Source organism: Rhinopithecus bieti, unplaced genomic scaffold (genome assembly GCF_001698545.2).
Source record: "Rhinopithecus bieti isolate Rb0 unplaced genomic scaffold, ASM169854v2 scaffold_19114, whole genome shotgun sequence".
Taxonomy (NCBI): Eukaryota; Metazoa; Chordata; class Mammalia; order Primates; family Cercopithecidae; genus Rhinopithecus; species Rhinopithecus bieti.
Genome location: NW_016809444.1, coordinates 539,847 through 557,151, shown reverse-complemented (window position 1 = coordinate 557,151; position 17,305 = coordinate 539,847). Strand labels below are relative to the sequence as shown.

General features: G+C 36.7%; 1 protein-coding gene across 1 annotated transcript in view; it reads left to right on the top strand.

Moving 5' to 3' along the window:
• Positions 1–6,711: 6,711 nt before the first annotated feature.
• The window catches only part of SCFD2 (sec1 family domain containing 2), a 270,684-nt gene continuing 260,090 nt past the window's right edge, over positions 6,712–17,305 (top strand). Inside the window, exon 1 of the mRNA XM_017889333.1 lies at positions 6,712–6,960. Within this exon, the coding sequence (XP_017744822.1) occupies positions 6,729–6,960 (232 nt within the window). The 5' untranslated portion in view covers positions 6,712–6,728. The remainder of the gene's footprint in view (positions 6,961–17,305) is intronic.

The window sequence follows — 17,305 nt, the reverse complement described above, 5'->3', positions numbered from 1 at the left end:
AAAAAGGATGAGTTTGCGTCCTTTGTAGGGACATGGATGCAGCTGGAAACCATCATTCTCAGCAAACTATCACAAGAACAGAAAACCAAACACCGCATGTTCTCACTCATAGGTGGGAACTGAACAATGAGATCACTTGGACTCGGGAAGGGGAGCATCACACACCGGGGCCTATCATGGGGAGGGGGGTGGGGGGAGGGATTGCATTGGGAGTTATACCTGATGTAAATGACTAGTTGATGGGTGCTGACGAGTTGATGGTTGCAACGCACCAACATGGCACAAGTATACATATGTAACAAACCTTCACGTTATGCACATGTACCCTAGAACTTAAAGTATAATAATAATAAAATAATAATTAAAAAAAAAAAGAAACACTTGTACCTAAGAATGAAGTTTCTGTTTCATCAGAAATTCTTGTGTTCAGCTTTAAAGATGTCACAAAACAGGTTTTAATAGTGTTTATGTCAATATTCACTCCTTGTAGCAATGTATGAGAGGTTTAGTGGCTCCACATCCTTGCCTACATTTGATATTGGAAGGTTCTTTTTTAATTCTTTTTTTCACTTAGCCATTCCCGTTAGTATGATATGGATTTACTGTGAATTTAGCTCGCATTTTCCTGTTGATTAATGATGCTGAGTACATGTATATGTGCCTAATGGTATTTGGATATCCTCTTTCATGAAGTCTCAAGCTTTGGTATACTTTGTACTGATTTTTTGAAGTTTTTTGTGTATGTTGGAGACTGGATTTACCTTTTGCTGCCTTATTAGTTACATCTCATGAACAGAAATTTTAGTAAAGTCTGGTTTGTCAAAAATAATAATAACAAAAAACCGAAATGTGATCCCCAGTGTTGGAGGTGGGGCCTGGTGGGAGATGTTTGGGTTATGGAGGTAGATCCATTATGAATAGCTTAGTGTCCTCTTCATGGTAACACATGAGTTCTTGCTTTGAGTTCATAAAAGATCTGGTTGTTTAAAAGAATGTGGTACCTTCCCACTTCTCTCTTGCTCTCTCTCATCATGTGATGTGCTGAGCACCCCTTTTGCCTTCCTTTGTGATTGAAGATTCCTGGGGCCTTACTGGAAGCCAAGCAGATGCTAACACCATGCTTGTACAACCTGCAGAACTGTGAGCCAAATAAATCTCTTTTCCTCATAAAGTACCAAGCCTCAGGTATTCCTTCATAGCAACACAAATGAACTAACACAATGAGTTGCAGAGATGGGTTCTCCAGCAGAACCTTAGCATGATTTGGAGTTTTATTGAGTGTCTTCAGGCTGTGCACCACAGAAGAGCAGGTGTACAGCCAGCCTGGCCTGCTCTGCAACCACATGGAATAAAGCCTGTTTGCTCCTCATGCCTGCCAAGGTAGCCAGTACAGAGACAAACTCTGACTTTGCAGTGGCATTTTAATTGAACCAAAAAGATCAGCTTTTTTAAAGAAAACACATATTTTACAGAGGGCCTTTTGCACATAGTGACTGAGGACTCATTCAAGAATAACCGGAGCCCCAGACTTCAGATAAACAGAAGGTTTGTCACTCTAGACACAGCTTCAGTCTTCTACCTCCTACTAGTAAGCCCATTTATATCAAAACAAATGAGAAACTTAATCTCAGTACTTTGTAAGGAAACCTTTTTTCTTTCGGTCTTGGATCTGGTTTGCTGTGCGTGTCCTTTTTAAATGGCAGTGTTTAATAATGTTTATATTGCTTTTGACCTTTCACTGACTGTTGCAGTTAAGTTCCAAGATGTGATTTCAAACCCAGTATTTCTAGGCTTCCCCTCCCTCCTTTGAGACTACCAATTTCCTCTTCTTAGAAGGTCTAATTCTCTTTCCAACCATCTTAATCAGTTCTAAGAAAGGAGCCTGTGGATTAGTAGGTGGGAGTCGTGGTAGTAATAATTTATATTTACTGGAGGCTGTGTGCGAGGCACTGTGTTGTGTAATTCATTTCTAATGTTACATCTTCAGAACAACCTAATGAAGCAAAAGCTATGATTATATATTCCTAAATCAGGTAAAGTACTTTCCCCAAATTGACCCTCAGAAAATAGGGCATCACTTTATATTTGAGTCTTTATGAGGACTACCCTATTGTGGGGATTATGTCATTTGAAACCGCAAAGTAGTTTAACCAATTGTCCCAATGTTATGCACACGAATGGCTGTGATATAGGATTGCCTAATATTCAGGCATTTATGGTGTTGTTTCCATTTTCCAAATGAGGAAATTGAGACTTGGAGAAGGTAAATAATTTGCCCAAGGTCATATAGCTAGTAAGTGGTACAGCCTGGATTGAAACCCAAGCATATTATCTTATTCCCACATCCTTATTATTAATCCTCTTGAGATTCTGTCTTCTGCCTTTAAAACATTTTCAATCTATGGAGTCACTGATTTTTTTCTTCCTTATTATAGAAGTTCCATTCTAAGAATAGAGAAGAGCAGAAAATGTATAAACATTCAGTTTAGAACCATGCTTTTATGGATAGCACTAAGAGGGTCTAGTCTAGCTTACCTTCCAAGCCAGAGCGGCAGAGGGTTCTCATTGCTTCATCTTCGGCAGATGACCACCCTGCCTCTCTTTGCCATTGATGGAGACTTTACGGCTTCTTGGGTCAGTCCCTTATCTTGGCTGATGGCTCTGGTCGTGAGGAGTTCTTCCTGACCACGAAGTCTTTATTTCTCATCCCTGCCTTCCTTCCCCTTCCTTTCTTCTTTTCCCCTTCCTTCTCCCTCCTTTACCTTCCCTAAGCATTTTATTTGAGAATAGCTTAGATTTACAGAAAAGTTCCCAAGATAGTACAGAGAGTTTCTATATATTCTTCACCTTATTGTTAGAATCTTGTATTACTGTGGTGCATTTATCAAATATAATAAACTAGCATGGGTACATTAACTGTAAACTCCAGACTTCATTCAGATTTCATTAATTTTCCCCTAAAGTCCTTTTTCTATTCCAAGAGCCCATCCAGGATACTACAATTGCATTTAGTCTGGCTCTGTTGCACAGGCCAGAGTGCACTGGCACAATCATAGCTCACTGCAGCCCCAAACCTGTGGGTTCAAGCAATCCTTCTGCCTCAGCCTCTTGAGTAGCTGGGACTGCAGGCACATGCCACCATGCTCAGCTAGTTTTTTATTTTATGTAGAGACTGGAGTCTCGCTATGTTGCCCAGGCTGTTCTCAAACTCCTGGCCTCAAGTGATCCTCCCCTATTGGCGTCCCAAAGTACTGGAATTATAGGCATGAGCCCACCACACCTGGTCTTTTTTGAGCATTTATGTTTTGCTAAGTAGCCAGCAGTAAGAGTATGAATCCCTGCCTTCACAGCAATGGTAGAGTTTTTAAAAAAGGAAAAGGGGAAGAAAGTGAAAATGGAGACCTGGGCGTAACATGACTTATTGCCCAGCCATCCTCTGGTCAGATCATGTCAGTTTAGAAAGAAGAGATCCTGAGAAGTTAAGGAGTTAGAGGAACAATCAGTGTTGGAATCTAGCTTCTTTGAACTAGAATCTCTTTATTCCACCATCTCTGATGGCTCTTTAAGACTGGTCAATATTCCTGCCTTTGTATTCAGATCAGTTATAGGCTTCTTGGGATGCATGAAACAGATTTAGAATGTAATTTTAGAAATTGGTATGTACAACAGAATACTGATAGGGTATCATTAATGAGAGATTTTATTCTCTTGCACATATCATAGACCAATGACTTGAAAATTAAGCTCTGAAGGCCAGATGTTAGTGAATGAATCTTTACAAATGATCATGATGATTATTCTGTTTTATAACTATATAAACTTTTTGTAACTGTATTTTAAAAAATCATGTTGCTGGCCGGGCGCGGTGGCTCAAGCCTGTAATCCCAGCACTTTGGGAGGCCGAGACGGGCGGATCACGAGGTCAGGAGATCAAGACTATCCTGGCTAACACAGTGAAACCCCGTCTCTACTAAAAAATACAAAAAATTAGCCGGGTGAGGTGGCAGGCGCCTGTAGTCCCAGCTACTTGGGAGACTGAGGCAGGAGAATGGTGTAAACCTGGGAGGCGGAGCTTGCAGTGAGCTGAGATCTGGCCACTGCACTCCAGCCTGGGCGACAGAGCGAGACTCCGTCTCCAAAAAAATAATAATAATAATCATGTTGCTCTGAGGGGAGACCCAGAGGGCTCCTGTAGAATAGATGCTTTATGTATACACCTGGTTTCTAGAAATGGGACATAAAGCAATGAAGGAATCTGTTTATTGTCATCCAAGGAGTTAGTGATAGAGTAAACAGCAAAAATGAAAGCTGCAACCTTCATGACGTTCTTTTAACAGGCCAACCACAAGACTCTTTTAAATTACTTTTGGCAGCTTATAAAGCAAAGAAACACTTGAGGGTTCCTCTAGAGCAAGTTTGCCCAACCCACGATCCATGGGCTGCATGTGGCCCAGGATGGCTTTGAATGCAGCAGCCCAAAAGGAATTCATAAACTTTCTTAAAACATTATGAGATTGTTTTGCAATTTTTAAAAAACTCATCAGTTATCGTTAGTGGTAGTATATTTTATGTGTGGCTCAAGACAGTTCTTCTTCCAGTGTGGCCTAGGGAAGCCAAAAGGTTGGACACCCCTGCTCTAGAGAGTCCTGAAGCTATAGGGCAGCCGTAGGGTGTCTTCAAAACTTTCGGCCCCCTGGTCCTTTGGAAGCATGTGTGTGTTCACAGTTGGTAAATTGTGTCTTGTCACCATGTGACAGTAAAATCTCTGTTCTGTTCTTTTCCATTTTTACCTCATCCATTCCAAGGACTGAACATTTTATTTTTCTATGGTACATTGTGAACATCCAAGATTTTTAGTGGAAATAAATGGTAACAGCTGTTTTTTGTGTATGAAATATAATCATGAACCTTAACCTTGAGATGATCTATCCAAATTTTTCCAGGTGTGGAAATGGCTTGACTAGAAAAGCTCATTTTGGGTAATCATTTCAGCACAGAACAACATTGAGCTGTTTGCTGTTAACTTTCTCTTCAAAAAGAGGAAGAGTTTCTACTGGTATTTCTTTATTCTAATATTTCCTTTTAACATGACTTTTTCTACGTAAACTGTATCCACAATAAAGCTTTTCTTCTTTGAGCATTAAAAAGAACTTTTTTTAGAGACAGGGTCTTACTCTGTTGCGCAGGCTAGAGTGCACTGACACAATCATAGCTCACTGCAGCCCCAAACTGTGTGTGCATATTCATACACACAGACGCACATCCTAAGATGTGTTTCCTTTCCTGCTTTATTTTTCTTTATAGCACTTACCACTCTAATATACTACAGTAGTCCCTGCTTGCTTACTGCATGGGATATGTTCCAAGACCCAAGACTGTCAGTAGATTCCTGAAACTATGCATAGTCCTGAATCCTGTATATACTGTGTTTTTTTCTATACATACCTGTGATAAAGTTTAATTTGTAAATTAGGCACAGTAAGAGATTAACAATAACTAATAAAAATTAGAACAGTTCTAATAATATACAATACTAAAAGTTATAGGAATGGGGTCTCTCTCTCTCTCTCTCTCTCAAAACATCTTATTGTATGTAATATTTTTGGACCACAGGTAAGTGAAACAATGGAAAGCAAAACCATAGATAAGGGTGGGCTGCCATTTATGCTTTACTTCTTTTGCTTTTTAATTGTTTTCTCTAACTACAATGTAAACTCTATGAAAGCAGGGAATTTGTTCTATGCACTGCTGTATTCCTAGACTAGTGCCTACAACATAGTAGGTGCTCAATGAATGGTTAATGTAAGTTGCAAGTTGTGTTAATTTGGCCCCTGATTTGAATGTAAATACAAAGTGTAGAGTTTTATCTTATAGGATTATTTTATATTTTAAGAGGAATTAAATCATATTATTTAAGATGAAGACTTCTGTATTCACTGAAATCTCAGAATTTATGATAGAAATATGTACAGTTTCTGTACATATTACAGTTTCTCCAGTAATACAGTGCTATTATCACATTCAAAGAATTTTGAAATCCTCTCCTAAATATCGCTCAAGAAGTTGGGGAAGAGCTAAAGGCATTTTTTAAAATTTAATGCGAGTTATCTACTGACTCACTCAAAGAAATTTTGAACCCTAAGTGGCATTACCCTGTTTGATTCCATATTTTATTCATCAGATTTAGCAGAAAGTGACTTTTGTTGTTTTAAAAGTATTCTGGCTAATGTTTGCTGATATAGAGACTATTATAAAGAATATGCTGGAAAATCCGAGGTGATTCCTTTGAAGCAGTGTCAGCATTCATTTGGATATATAGATGTTGCCATTTTTTTTTTTTTTTTTTTTTTTGTTAAGTAATATTATCTTACAAATATACCACATCTCTTTAAAAAAATTTCAAGTATCTGAAGTACTTACATTTTTTTTCTTTAAAATTAATGGACTCCTATTTGTTTAAGCAATATTAAGATGATATAATGGAATCTACAACTTGACAAGGCATTTTATAAATTAGGACTTTCAAAACAAAAACTCTAATGCCAAACTTCTTGTAGTATTCTCTTCAGGACAAGAAACACAAATAAAAAGCAATGCAGCCAGTAAATATCACATACAGACTTGTTTGAAAGCTATCATTAGACTAATGTAGTCCATAAATTATATCTTTGTACAAGATTGACATATTTTCATGTCATTTTTTATTTTAGAGTATTGGGGAGTCAGCAATGTCCGTTGTGTTAAATCAGCTGTTGCCCATGATTAAGCCTGTAACCCAGAGAACCAATGAGGACTACAGCCCTGAGGAACTGCTGATCCTTCTCATATATATTTATTCTGTCACTGGAGAGCTCACAGTAGACAAAGACCTGGGTGAAGCAGAAGAAAAAGTCAAGAAAGCATTGGCTCAGGTCTTCTGTGAGGAATCTGAATTGTCACCTTTGCTGCAAAAAATTACAGGTGAGTGTCTAACAAAGATATGGGACATAAACATCACTAATACACAAAACAGGTTTCAAAATAAATACTGTTTTGGGAAGAGGAGGTAACTGTCTTCACTGGAGTTGTTTGGAATTTCATGAGGCCTGATGAATGCTAGCCAGCCTATAGCAACAGTCCCCAACATTTTTGGCACCAAGGGCAGCCATCGGGACAGGGATGGAGGTGCGTGGTTTCACGATGAAACTATTCCACCTCACATCATCGGGCATTAGTTGGAGTCTCATAAGGAGCATGCAACCTAGATCCCTCACATGTGCAGTTCACAGTAGGGTTCATACTCCTGTGAGAATCGAATGCTGCTACTGATCTGACAGAAGGCAGAGCTCAGACAGTAATACTGGCTTGCCCACTGCACACCTCCTGCTGTGCCCGATTCCTAACAGGCCACGGACGGGTACCTGTCTGCAGCCCGGGGTTGGGGACCCCTGGCCTATAGGGTTAGAGGTTTCCACTGCAGTATTTTTCCGCAATGGCATGGTAGTGATATGGCCTCCCTTCTAATTGCTTTTCAGAATTAATATTCCTTAGAGCCAAGACCTTGTTAAAATAGCAAAATACAGAGCATATAATCTGTAAAGAAAATAAAATGTAGTACATCCTATTCAAAGAGTTTTATTGATATATTCTCTGTGAGATTGTCATTTCAAACTTTAAAACTGTTTATTTGAGATGTTACACAATATTATAGGATTGGAAATGGCCATTTTCAGTAGTGTTTTTATATGTATGTATTATATATATATTCCAATTTCCAATTTATATATACCTGTGTATATGTATACATATAAGTCCAGTATATATATTTGTGTGTATATATAATATATGTAAGTCCAAGTATATATATATACTTATATACACACACATATATATACACACATATATTACGTGTGTGTGTGTTTTTAAAATTAAATAGAGATGGGGTCTCACTATGTTGCCCAGGCTTGTCTCAAACTCCTGGGCTCAAGCGATCCTCTCTCCTTGGCCTTTCAAAGTGCTGAGATTACGACTGTGAACCACCATGCCCAGCCTTATATTTTAACTTTTCTTATTTTATTTTGAATTTGAATTAATTAGTATTATCTAGAATAATACCTAAACATCCCAGTAAAGTAGGTTCTGCTAATTTTAGGGAAATATGATTAAACATCATAAAATCTAACTACCTTCACTTCCAATAATAACTACAATATAACTCATGAAGGCACTCGTGTTATTTTGTATCAAATTCAATATTATTATTTATATTTTGTGTAAAGCTAATTTCCATGAGTATGGATTGAGCCTGTGTCTGTCTGAAAGTAAGAAGTTATTAAAAGTTCTATATGAAATGTGAGTACTTTAAAAATGTACCAAATTTCGATTCATTTGCTTGTATGTGTGTGTGTGCATGTGTGGGTGTGTTTAGGTGTATGAAGACTTCTTCATTCAGGAAGTTGCAGTGGAGGCAGCTTGTATATCCTCCATCTTTTCATCTTGTCCTCTGTTGGGCCTCTCTGGGAGGAGTGTCCAGACTTCTCGGGAGCCGGATGTGCGGCTGTGAGCATTAGTCTCCCGTGCATGTGAACTTTGCTTTGTGCCCACTGCTGACCTTTCTTATGATTGGTTATAGAAAATGAAACCCGGTCAAGATGGAAATTGAATGAAGTTTCCACAGAAACGAAATGTTTTCTTGCTTAGTATAAAACCTGTTTGCCAACTTAAAATCCATTTAAGAAAAACTTAATGCTGTTTCATTAAGCATAACACTATATGTGATTGCATGTGTTTGGCCATAAATAAATTTCAACTTAGAAAGTTTTAATATGATTTATACAGTGCTTGGAAGCATGCTGGGATTCAAAGTAAATTTGAATACTAGGAGAATTTAATTAAAATTATTCCTAAGAAGCATAATTTCGGAAACAGGTTAACGAGATGACATGTTTTAACCAAGGTTATTTGGATTGCTTTTTCTAACATTTATATGTTGCTATGGTACTTTTGGAACTGAAATCATGCTGTAAGAGTATTCATTTGATATTCACTCAAGGTGTTCATTGGCCCAGCACTTCATTTTTTAATTAGTTTCTCTATTTATGGTTGCTTAGGATATGCATGTTCTTGCTTTTAAAATACTTCTGTGCATTCATACTAATATTAGGAAAATTTGTAAACTCAGATTAAAGATTAAAAAATAAGAGCTTGTGGAAATTTTAGCATATTTTTAAATTTTAGAGACATAATACTAAGTACACATTGCTGCTTAGATTAACTTTGGATATACACTTTGAACAGGGTAAAGAAGATGTTACTTAAATTTGACATATTCAAACTTACCACTGGAACACAACACACACATTGTTTCAGCCTTTGTGAAGACCAATAGGACTTTATTTCTTGGCCAGTATAGACATATCTCTTGCTAAGTATGTCAAGAAATCAAAATGTACTAAAAGAAGGGTTTATGTTTTCAGTTAGCTGCTGAAATGATTATTGATTTACATCTCAGGATAAAAACTAATAGCATAGTGTTGGGGCAGTGGTGACTCTGACTCGGTCTTGTAGAATAGGAAAGGATATTCCAGTACATATTGAAAGAACTGAATTGCCTTCCAAATGTGCTTTGTGTGTGGTGGAACTAGGTTAACCTGGCTTTTACAGTGAACTTGCCTACAGTTTGCTGTTGGCAAGTTGGCATAAGGTTTGCACTCATGTTATTCTGATGTATAGTTTTGGTTTTCTTGTTACTGAGTGTCTAAATTTATTTTTTGCCTCATGCACATTTTGTGGTTGATGAAAATTTGGTTAAAATGAATTATTGAAAATGAGGAATCGATTAACAATCAAATGACAGTTCTACTTTTTATACAGTGCTTTAGTTTTACAGATTTGGATAATCCTAAAAGACACATTTCTGAACACCAGTTTGAAGTGTTGATATCTGAAAGATCAAAATCCCTAAAGCCTAAGTTCCTAACATCTAAAATCCTGAAAATCACAAACACAGGATAGTTGAATCATGTTTGGTGGAACTATTATCTTGTTATTGTCTTTATTTGGAAATTAAGTAGGGTTTAAGAAGATGTGCATGGTTGCCAAGTTGACACGGGTTGGACTTGTGGACTTAATTTTACTTGTCAACTTGACTGTATTAAAGAATACTTAGACATCTGGTAAGACATTATTTTGGGTGTGTCTGTGAAGGTGTTTGCAGAGGAAATTAGTGTGTGAGCCTGAGTGGATTAGGTGAAGAGCTGCCCCTCAGTGTTGGTGGGCACCATCCAAACAGCTGGGGCCGGGATAGAACTATAATAATACAGAAAGCAAATTGGTCTCTCTCTGAGAGCTAGGACATATTTTTTCTTTTGCTGCCTTAGACATCAGAACTCCAGGCTTGCTGGACTTCAGACTGCAGAACTTATATCTTTGATCCCCAGAATCCTGAGGCTTCTTCAGCCTGAGCCATGTTACCAACATCCAGTATAAATTGGAGATATAAAATGTGTAGAGACTTTCAAAGAGTTCTAACTCATTTAATGTTTGTTTTTTTTTTTTTTCACATTTGACTCCACAGAACTACATTATCACAACATTGACTTTGTGTGTAAGCATTGTGCATGTATATAAAAACATCGAAACTTCCTCAATAAATGAGGAGGTGTCGTTTTCATACATTTGCACTTGTGAAAGACAAATTTTCTCGAAACCTTGGCTCTTGTGGGTGGTGACTTGTTGTTGTTGTTGTTTTTTTTTCCTGTCTGAGCCATCATGGTTTTTGATCGATCTTGTCAAAAGACATAGGTTGTTCATCATGGTAATTCAGATGATTGCAGTTATATAAAGCTGGGTGCATGCTATTACCAATTAGAGATATATATATATTTATACATTTTTCCTTTTTGACCCTATTTCTCTATAAATATAGTTCCTCTCATCTTAACTGTTATACCCTTCTGACTGTTATTATTATACCTGAGTGTTTATGCTTGCAAAAATAGATATTATTGTTGGCTGTTTTATTGTGTAAAGTGGCTTTTGGAGTGTTCTGTCATGTTGTTTATCAAATAAATCACCTTTTAAAAATGTAAATATCTTTAAAGATTAAAAACTTTTTTTTCCGGAATTATACTTTAGGATTGCAATGTTTAGGATTTTAGCTTTAAAGGTTCTGATCTTTTAGGATTTCAACATTAAGTATTAGGGAGCTCAGGATTGCATCTTTTGGGTGTATGATTATCTACCCTGCATTACCATCTTAACTGTTCATAGGATCAAGAAAGTAACCATTTTTGTATACTAAAAATTTAAGTGTGTTAACGTCACCCAACTGATAAACAGTAGAGCCTGGAATTGAGCCCAGGTATTCGGGATCTGTAGTTCATGTCTTTAAACATGATATTCTAAACCTGCCACAAGCTCACCTCTGGTTACCATTTCATGTATTATATTCTGTAACTCATGTTTGCTTACATATATCATTTTATACCATGCACGCTCAACCATCCCATTATGTTCTTGTTTTCTGAACAGAGAATTAATATTCTGGTTAATACGTTAGATATTGCCTATGCCTTTTAATCTGTCTATATTAGCTACTTATAGATCTTGCCATACCTCCCTATTTTTATGAATGTATCCTCTTTGTTTCTGCGTTGTTATAAAGAAATTAAAGTATTACTTCTAGCCTTTGAAATCTGTTGGTTGCCCAGCTTTCTAAAACACGGCTAAGAAACTTAAATTTTGTTTATTTCAATAATATCTCTTGACAGTGATTGCCCTGTAGATTGAAATTTATGTTTTCTTTTATCTGTTAAATATGTAGTTTACTTTTGACAGTTTCTTTCGTTTCTCTGTATTCTTCCCTTGTATGGAAAGGCAATAAAAATATCTGACAAAACTAAGCAAAACAAAACAAAATTTAAGCATACTCAATGGTAGCATACTATTTTACTTTTATTCTGTTCACTTTTTAATAGATACTTTTGGGGAGGTTTCTAGAGTGATGGGCAAAAATTCACTTTTCTACTCACACAAAATAACAAGGGTTGGCTCTCTGCTTTTCGAGGGTAGGAAACTGTAAAAAGAAAGTTGGTACAGCCAAGTATGTTGATTAGTGTTATGCTTTCTCAGTCCTGCTAAGTTCAAGGAGAGTATCAGTTTCCACATACGTTAGTGTTTGCATGGCAGTCACAAGAGAAAACAAAGAAAACTGTTTGAATTTTCTTCACAGAACGAAATTAAAACACTATTTTTAAAGATCTGTGTAAACTTGGAATGTCATCATATGAGAGGTATATCAAAAGAAGTAGTGTTTTGATTTAGAATTCTTGATTTGAAAGTCTGGGCTCTGCTGTTTTTCAGCAGTGAGTGTTAGTGGGCAAATCATCCATTCTTGAACCTTGATATAAACATAACTGCCCTATTGACCATTCTTGATTTTGCTGAGAATAAAATGATGTTATGTGTGTTAGCTAATGTTTGGTCCATCTAGTATTATAAATAGGCTATTTTTCTCCCACCACCATTATGATTTTGATAGCATCTAGCTGTCATATAGGGTAGTGCTTCCCCAGCCTTTTCTCATCATGTGCACATAGACAATGAGAATGTTTGCATAATAGATTGAGGTAAGTGGACGAGACTCTTGTGATCAAAGGCAACCAGCCCTGGGGGCTCTGGCCAGTCTAGGTCCTACCTAGTTGACCTGTGGACTGAGGTGAAGCAGCAACTTGGCACACCTCTGACCTATTAGGAGCAAACCAGTGCTTTAGGGTATATTGATCAGAAGGCTCTGAATCAGGAGACAAAGGAAAACAAGACTTTAATGTTATTTTTTGACACAAAAAACTACTTTGGAAAAATTTGTTTTTCTAAACATGTTTTGTTATTACTCATTGATTTACTCACATTATTACTCATTGATTTTCACTGTATTTCTATAGTATCTTTAAAGTCCAGGTCAACAAGGGCTAGATCTGTTTAGGCTTAGTGTAAAGCTAGAGAATGAATAACTCAAAGTATCTAAAAATGCAGTGATTCATGACAGAGGCATGATAATACCCTAATAACTGTAATTTACATTTATCGAAATCTTATTTTACTGTTGATAATTTGATTTGATTATCAATTACTATACCTTTATATGCATTAGGATACCCAGTTGTATGCAATGAAAACTTTACCATATTAGCATAACAACTGGGGTTTATTTTTCTAAGCAAGAAGTCCAGGCAGAATTCATGCCCTTTCTGACTTCCTTCTTCACTGTCCTAGGTGTGGTTTTTATCATCATGGTCATGAGCTGGGCACTTCTCCTCCTGGGAGAAGTGTCCATGCTTTGGGCAAGAAGTGAGGAAGGATGAAGGTAAAAGGCATATACTAGCCAAATATGTCCTTTTTTATTAGGAAAGCAATAGCTTTCTTGAAAGCCCCACTCAGAAGACTTGCATCCTTGGCTAGATCTGGGTTTCATGGCAACCTCTGACTGCAAGATAATATGGTGAGTGCATATTTTAACTGGGTGTATATTTGTCATAAACAAAGTAAGGATTCTGTTAGAAGATAGAAGGTGAGAATGTACATTAGGTAGGAAACTTGTATTTGCTACAATTACAGACTTCTCCGACAGAGGAAATTCTAAGGCAAGATACTGTGAGTTGGAGTGATGTCCAGTGTTTTAATATTACAGTTATAATATGAAATTTTTTTTACAGTATATACTGAAATAATGATCTATTGTGTGCTGTATCACTGGACTTATATCATAAATATTCTCAGATTATCAATATTTATTGACCACATTTATGTACCTAGCATTAGTCTAAGCTCTCTCAGCATCGAAACCCTGGGCAGTGGTAATAGAACACACAGGATTTGGAGTCAACTGGATCTGGGTTCTGGTTTTGACTCTGACTCTTAGTAGTTGTGTGCTCATTTCCATAAACTTGCATTCTAATAATGTAGCCCAAATATCTGAATTCAAGTGAAATGTATCTGTAATACGAACTTCTCTTTGGGAGAATTTATTTGCAGATATACTACTAGTTTTTCAAACATGGTTTGGTACAGAAAATATGGTATTGTGTCTAAATCTGGAAATGGTAGAGTTAGTTTTCATTGTGTTTTCAGGTTTTCCATGGCAATTCTTTCCTTTAATCCATCAAAGTATACTTTTTGGGAGTTTTGTAGATATCTGGGTTTTTATGGTAGGTAAAAGGAGTCATAAGGCACAATATCATTGTGTTTTATTGATGGAAATGTTCTCAACAATTATCTAGTCTATTCACTTTGTTCATGAGGACATCAAAGTTAATTGAGGTCACAAAAGGTTATTTGACTTGCCTCGTATCACCAATCATAGCCTGTTCAATGAGGGGATAGGACTAAGGTTTGTGTCTTCCAATTCCCAGTCCAGAATTCCTTTTACTAGACCAGTGATTCCCAACCTTTGGCTCACAGATCCCTGGGAAAACGTAAGACTTAGTGCAAAGGGTCACTGCTTCATGTGTGCTTTATGTATCATCCATGAACTAGATATTACTCTTCACATATAAATATACAAATATTTGTAGATACAGTTGTGATTTATAAAAGATAAATTTATTTAAAAATAGTGCTGAAGTTACATAATTTTTTCCCATTTTTCAATTAACAGATATCAAAAGCATAATTATATTGTGTTTTCATACTTTAAAATGGTTGAAACCATGGATTAGCACAGGAATTTCAAACTCAGATATTTACAGAGGCTAGCAAGAAATATAAATAACTAAAGTAGGTTAGGTTTTGGGAAAAACAACAGTGAAAATGCAATGATAAATGACAGGGATGTATAGTCTTACTAAAATGGGCAATAGGAAGTGGTGGAGAGTGTGTCAAACTAGAGATCCTCTTTTTTTCTTTTCTTTTTTTTTTTTTTTGAGACAGAGTCTTGCTCTGTTGCCAGGCTGAAGTGCAGTGGCACGATCTCGGCTCACTGCAACCTCTGCCTCCCGGGTTCCAGTGATTCTCCTGCCTCAGCCTCCCAAGTAGCTGAGACTACAGGCACGCACCACCTTGCTCAGCTAATTTTTTGGATTTTTAGTAGAGATGGGGTTTCACCATGTTGGCCAGGATGGTCTCGATCTCGACCTTGTGATCCACCCGCCTCGGCCTCTCAAAGTGCTGGGATTATAGGTGTGAGCCACCACGCGTGGCCTGAGATCCTCTTATTTTTGCCAGGGAAGCATGAGTCTGATATTTCCAATCTCTCAAGGAACCAGGAATCTGGATTTTTAAAAAATTGAGATCACCAAAGTTTAAGAAAGTGGTTTATTTTCAAAACATTACATGAGTCAAAGAAATCTTACTGGTGGACAGAATTCAGCTTGTGGACTTAACAATTTCCAGTCTTTATTCTAGAGCCCTGGCCTTAGACATTGATTACAGAAGAATGCTTTTGAATCTCTAACTCTAGAAATTATTAGAAATCTAAAAGATCTCCAGATGGATAAAATGATGTGCTGCACTTTTATCAGAAAGCAAGGGAAAATACCCTATGATCTCCTTTTTTGATTACTTTTAACTAAAACAAAGGAGTTACATTTGTTTATATTTTAATCTGGCTTAAGTTTACTAGTGATATAGAATAGATTTTTCTTTCAAATACATTCTATAAAGTTACCATTTAAGTGGAAGTAGGCTTCTCATAGAACTCTGTCTGTTGAACAGAAAAGGCTGAGAGGCAGTTTTGGGTTAAATACAAGGCAGACATCTCTGGAAACTAAAGCCAGCCAGGAAGTCTGATTTACTCCATGAGATGAGCTTCCCAGCTTGAGGAACTGATGCTGGGACTTTGCACTGGTAGGAATTGCACTAATTGAGTTCTTGGACTTTAAGAAACTAGAATGTGAAAAGTAAGTTTTATGGAAAGCTGCGAGGCTCTCCTCATGTTCTGTCAAGATAGTATTTTTTCTAGCTACATCTATATCTGTGCTTCCTTTGCTATTTAATTCCCAAAACTTGGACATAAAATAATGGTATAGAGATTCCTGTTATTCGAATGGGAATAATCAAAAACTTCACATTGCTTTATATAAAATGTATAAATTACCTTTGTAACGAACCACACTTTTAAAATTATCTTCAGCTTTTAAAAGTTTTGATTTTAGGTCTTTCCTAAATTTTGTCTTCTCTGTTTTTCTCACCTGTTCATTACCTTGTTTAAAATCAACCATGTTTAAAATCAACCATGTTAAATGAGGACAGACAGGTCTGGTTTAAAAAGCTCTGTTATTTTTTAAAATTTTATTTTATTGTGATAAGAACACTTAACATGAGAACTACCCTCTTAACAAGTTTTGAAGTGTACAATACAGTATCGTTAACCATAGGTACCATGTTGCACAGCAGAATAAGTAGAATAAGTTCTACTCTTTCACCTTGCATAACTGAAAATTTATGCCCATTGATTAGCAAGCAACTCCCCAGTTCACCTTACCCCAGCCCTGGGTAATAGCCATCATTTCACTCTTTGATTCTATGAATTTGCCTATACCTCATATAAATGGAATCACACAGTATGTGCCTGTGACTGGCTTATTTCACTTAGTGTAATGTCCTCAAGGTTCATCCGTGTTGTCACATATTACAGAATTTTCTTCTTTTTTAAAGTTGAATAATAGTCCATTGTTTCAAAGAGATATTAGCATTCTGGTATTCCCTGAAGCACACTATTCATAATAGTCAAACTATGGAAACAACCTAAAAGTTCATTGACAGACAAATGGAAAGCAGTGTTCTTAAAGACACTGGGAAGGTAGGCATAGTATAGTGAGCTCTCAATTGGGGTTCTCTTACATTCCCCACTAGAAATCTAACAGAGCAGACTCTTATCAACTGTGAATGAGGAAGGAATTGAGGATTTGTTTTTCCTTGGGTTGTGGAAGGCAGCTCATGGTACTGCCTTCAGCTCTAGTTTCCAAAGGAAAGCATGTATGTATTCTTATCCGTAGTAAAACAAGGTCACATTCTACAACCAGTAGTAAAAATCTATTTGCAATGATTTGTTTATGTTATCTCTCTTCGTTGGAAAAGTCCGAGTCTAACGTAGACCATATAAAATTATTATTGTTCTTCATGGCTACCACTTAATTATAAAAGCTTGCATCTCCATTAGCACAAGGCATGGAACTTTTGTTTATTATGTTTGAGAAGTTGTCTTTCAAACAAAGCACCTTTCATACTTAGCCAAGTAATTTTCTCCAACCTTGTAGAAAGTGAGTCTTCTTTATAACATATGAAGTACTTCCCAAAAGAGAATTTTTTGTTTTGTTGTGTTTTGCTT